We start from the raw sequence: 5205 nt of genomic DNA on the forward strand, positions 1-5205 counted from the left end.
CTGTAAATTATAGTCCAACCATGGACTATTGTTCCTCAACAAAGGATTTTGGCAAGCTTCGTAAGCCTCCTTAAAATCCTCATCTGTATGATACAAGTCCGTTAGATGCTTGAAACCTAGCACTTGTATCGTGCTCTCCTGTAAGAGAAAAGCTCTTATGCTCAATGCATCTGCTACCTTGTTGGCCTATCCACTGATATGCTTCAAGAAAAATGTGAAACTCTGCAAGTACTCAACCCACTTTGCATGCTTGTGGTTCAGTTTATGCTGCTGCATAACATACTGTAATGCAGAATTATCAAAAAACAAAACAAATTCATTCCCCAGCAAATAGTGTCTCCAATGCTTCAATGCTTGGACGACAACATAGAACTCCTTGTCGTAAGATGAGTACTTCTGCCTGCTTTCGTTCAGTTTTTCGCTAAAATAAGCAACAGGTTTGTCTTCCTGGCTGAGTACGGCCCCAATGGCTATACCACTGGCATCACAACGAACCTGGAAAAGCTTGTTAAAATCTGGCAATCTCAGGATTGGTCTTTCAGTGATCTTCTTCTTCAACATTTGAAAGCTTTTCTCTGCTGCCTCAGTCCAACGGAAAGGCTGACTTGCCTTTTTTATAGTATCCAACATAGGTGCGCAGATCTCACTAAAATTTCTTATAAACTTACGATAAAAACTTGCCAACCCATGAAAACTACGTACCTCAAACAGACTTTTTGGGGATGGCCAGCTAATGATAGCTGCAATTTTCTCTGGGTCCATCTTCAGCTCATTTTCTGCAATCACAAAACCCAAATAAACTAATTCCCTCTAAAGAAAAGAACATTTTTTTAGATTTATCAACAACTTGTTTTGCTGTAACTTCTCCAGCACACTTCGAACGTGTCGAAAATGTTCTCCTCTGGTCTTACTAAAAATCAGTATATCATCAAGATATACAATCACGAACTTTCCAATGAATTCTTTTAACATCTCATTCATTAAGCACATAAAGGTACTAGGGGCATTGCTTAACCCGAATGGCATCACCAGCCACTCATATAAACCTTCATTGGTTTTAAAAGTTGTCTTCCATTCGTCCCCTTCCCTGATTCAAATCTGGTGGTATCCACTCTTTAGATCAATTTTCGAGAAATATGCTGCCCCGCTCAAACAGTCCATCATGTCATCCATCCGCGGTAGTGGGAACCTGTACCTAATGGTAATCTTATTGATGGCTCTCGAATCGGTGCACATTCGCCACTCTCCTCCTTTTTTTGGAGCTAAAACTATTGGAACTGCACAGGGACTTAAACTCTCCCTTATCAACCCTTTATCCAGCAATTCCTATACCTATTTCCTAATCTCCTCATTGTCCTTAGGACTCATTCAGTACGCTGCCTTGTTTGGTAGACTAGCTTCGAGTATAAAGTCTATGTGATGACTGATACTTCTCTTAGGAGGCAATTTATCCGGAAAATCGTCCACTACAATGTCACTGAACTCCTGCAACATGTTCTGAATTTCTTCAGGCAAATCTACAATTTCAGTGTGCAACAGCACTGTTTTTGGCCTCCTCACAACAACATATTTTATCTCGCTATCTTCAATCTATTTCAAAAATTCCTTTCCTCCCACCAGCAACACTTTGGTTCCGCTAGTTTCTGCTGCTTCCTCCTCCTTGATGGGTATAAGCGTGTGCTTAATCCCATTCTTGAAAAACTTGTAACAGTTTGTCTTTCCATCATGAGCTACCTTCCTGTCATATTGTCATGGCCTTCCTAGCAGTATGTGACATACGTTCATAGGAATAATATCACAAATAACCTTGTCCTTATACCTGCCAATATGGAACTCAACTTCACACTGTTCGTCAACCAACAGCTGATGGCCTTTCTACAACCAAAACACCTTATAGGAAGTGGGGTGCTTCAGATGCTTCAAACCCAACTTCTCCACCATCTCTGTGGCAACCAGATTATCTATACTCCCACTGTCGATAATCAACTTGTAGCATTTTCGGTGTGACTTACAAACTGTCCGGAATAATGCCTTCCTTTGAGTTTGTTTAGCTATCTCCTTTGCTGGCTTTAGCAGTACTTTATTCAAAATTAAGGCTTCCCCTATTTCTGGCACATTCTCTACTTCCTTGGGTGGTGCCTCTGCTTCCTCGTGCTGTGCAACATACGCCCCTCTTGGACCAGCTTGTTCTCCTTCAGGGCACTCAAAGGATCTGTGCCCCCACTTGTGGCACTTGTAGCACTGGTAAGTAGCTCCTCTGCCTCTGCCATTTCCCCTTCCTCTCTGATATGGCCTTCCTCCTCTAGTGTTGTCTCCTTTTTCTACTGTCCCTGAAGTCTTGGAACTGCTACCCTCTTCACTATTGTTGGCAGTTTGTCCTCTGCCATAGGATTGTCCTTTCCCCTGCCAGTTCCTCGTCCTCTCCTGGCATTCTGTTTTCTTGTGATCTTCTCTTCTGCCTTTATGGCACTCTGGTATGCTTCTTCTATGTTCCTTGGAGAGAGAATACTTATCTCATCCAATATTTCCAGCCTTAGGCCATTCACAAACCTTGTTGTTTTTTTCGGGGTGTCCTCCATGTAACCAGCTCTCAAATTCACCTGGTAGAATTCCTCAGTATATTCTTTCACCATAATTCCTCTCTGCTTCAAATTCTGCACTTGTCGATGCACGACAATCTTGTAATCTTTGGGAAAAAATCTACCCTTCATCTTGGCTACGATTCTTGGCCATTTCTTAATTGACAACTTATTCATCCTCCTTCTTTCTGCTTGGACACTGTCCCACCACAAGGCCACGTGTCCTTTTAGCTTGGTTGCAGCGAATTTAACTCTCCGATCTTCGCTGATCCCCTCACATTCGAAATATTTGTCAAACTCGCTAATCCAGTCCAATAGTACTTCTGTGGACAAGCTGCCACAGTACTTTGGAATCTCTGGATTTGGCTTATTGCTAGCCAACAAGACTGACCTCAATAACCTGATTTCAGGTCCTTCCTCATCTGATCCATCTATAGCAAGTACAACTTCTTCATCACTGTCATCTCCTACCTCTGGATCCCTTCTCCTTCCTGCTTCTAATGCCGCCAAACAGGCATTAAGGATCCTAATCTCTTCCCGTAATCCTTCCTCTGCGACTCTCCGAATACCTCTCTCATGACCTCGTCTTCCAACTTCCATTTCTTAAGAAAACTCAAAACCTGCTCTGATACCACAATATGATGGGACCAACCCTTTGAGCTTGTGGGTTAAAAATAATTAAGCGGTGATTAACAGTCGGATAAATTCAATGAAATTATGATTAATACTAAGACATATGATTAACACATATATTTTGTTTTGGCTTGATGGCGCAGTTAATTGTTGGGTATGGTGGTAGGTGTGAGGGGACACCTGTCCCTACCTCGGACTTCACCCTCCCATGCTTCGACTATACTCCTCCACCCCGCATTCACTTGTCACTTTGGCGCTTGGCCTTGCTCTGCTCGCGATGAGGATTTGTTGATGGTTTGTCTGTGACTGTGTTGAGGGTTAACACTCCGTCCTGTAACTCAATTGTTCTATGTGTGCCTTCACTATATAATTGTTTGTTTGCTCACTTATTTGTTCTTTTGGTTAACTGGTTCTTTCTCTATGTTGTTCCTTTGCAGGTTGCGGTCACAAGGGCCCGGTTCCTCGGCTCTGCTTGGAAAGGTAAGCTCTCTGTCTCTGCTGCATTTCTTTTTCAATTTTTTTTTTTTTTACTGTGGGTAGCCACTCCTTGTGAGCAGGGACTCCCTCTTGTGGCTGCGATCTGGTTGTGGGTTCTTTGCATCAGTGTCATCCACTCCTCTGGTGAGCTTTCTAAACCCTCTCCCTTGCTGTTGTTCGCCCTTTTGTTTCAGTTGCGAGTACTCAGATTCTAACACCCTTCTGCTGGCTGTAACTGCAGGTGGGTGGTTGCTTTGGACGCCCGCTTCCACGACGGTCGCTGTCTGGTGAACCCGGTAGGGTCGCTCCTCGTCACTGATATATGTTTCGTTCTTATTTTGGTTATGGTTCCAGCACTTTGGTTGTCTGGTAGTTTTTTGGCTTTGAGGGCCTCGGCTCTTTGGTTGTTGTTGGCCACCTTTGGCTATGCCCTTTTTGTATATTATTTATGTTGTCTCAGCAGTCTTGAATATTTTAAGGGTCTTCAAACCCTGGGTCTGTCGTGGGCTGTCTCTAATGAGACTCGTCCCATCTTGGCAATTACTATTCTGGTATATTTTGTAACTTATCTTCCTACACAACTATTATTTAAAAGAAAGAAAATACTTTTGCTTATATGGCTATGGTTTACCTGAATATGCAATGCGGTCGTTTTTTAAGCTGAGACTCTTGATTCTGTAGAGGCTTCTCTGTGTCGTGTGTCTGCTTTGTTCCTTGCCAATGCACACAATATTTGTATGGAAGGGAGGAATAATTAGCTGTAAATTAAATTCATTACTTTGTCTTGATCAATACACAGTAGTTAAATGGAAAGAGATTAATAGAGGCTATAAATGGATACAGATTTTCTGCACAGAAATGAAATTCTTATTTTTATTTTCCTCTGTTCTGTCTCTCGTAATCCTCTACAAAATATGATATGCTTTATTTTGTATTATTTTGAGACACTTTGTCACAACTTCTCGTAGTTACATCGGTAGTTACATAGTCGTGAAAACTATTTTTTTCGTTTTCTTGCTCTGTTGGAAAATATATATTTTGTACGAAAGATAATTATTTAATTAAAATGAAAAAAACAAAGAAAAAGGTGGTTGTAACAACCTTCCTCTAATCATGATATTCCTAATTGCCATTTACCTAATAAATTAAAATAAAAAACAAACAAGTCCCTAAACTCTGTTTTAACCAACAAATGGAAATGAAACTAAACGATGAGTGTGAACATGTTCTTCCTAGCGAAGACCAAACACCCTAGCCATGATACCCTCAGTTGGATGCCCACGCATCATGTTGCAAAGGAAACGTCGTAAGTTGGTACTGTATATAGAAGAAGAGCATAGATGAAAAAAGATGTGATATGTTATGTGATCTAACTATAGCCCAATTTGAGGAAAAAAATCTTAATGTTAAATGTAATAAAATCAAACAATTTACTCAAAACATAGACATGTGCAACTTCCTTCCCAAGTGCTTAATCAAAGAGATTATTTTCATTGACAATTGCATCACAAGTCGG

General features: G+C 41.1%; 1 protein-coding gene across 1 annotated transcript; it reads right to left on the reverse strand.

Moving 5' to 3' along the window:
• Positions 1–2321: 2321 nt before the first annotated feature.
• On the reverse strand, positions 2322–3179 carry LOC149138509 (uncharacterized). The gene is made up of 2 exons (XM_089450378.1): positions 3092–3179; positions 2322–3010 (listed from the first exon to the last, which is right to left on the reverse strand). The coding sequence occupies exons 1-2, from the start codon at positions 3177–3179 to the stop codon at positions 2322–2324; spliced, it is 777 nt and encodes a 258-aa protein (XP_089306504.1).
• Between the last annotated feature and the right edge of the window lie 2026 nt (positions 3180–5205).

The sequence above is a fragment of the Pinus tabuliformis genome, chromosome X (assembly GCF_031772625.1).
Source record: "Pinus tabuliformis cultivar Carrire ecotype Pingquan chromosome X, CPIR1, whole genome shotgun sequence".
Taxonomy (NCBI): Eukaryota; Viridiplantae; Streptophyta; class Pinopsida; order Pinales; family Pinaceae; genus Pinus; species Pinus tabuliformis.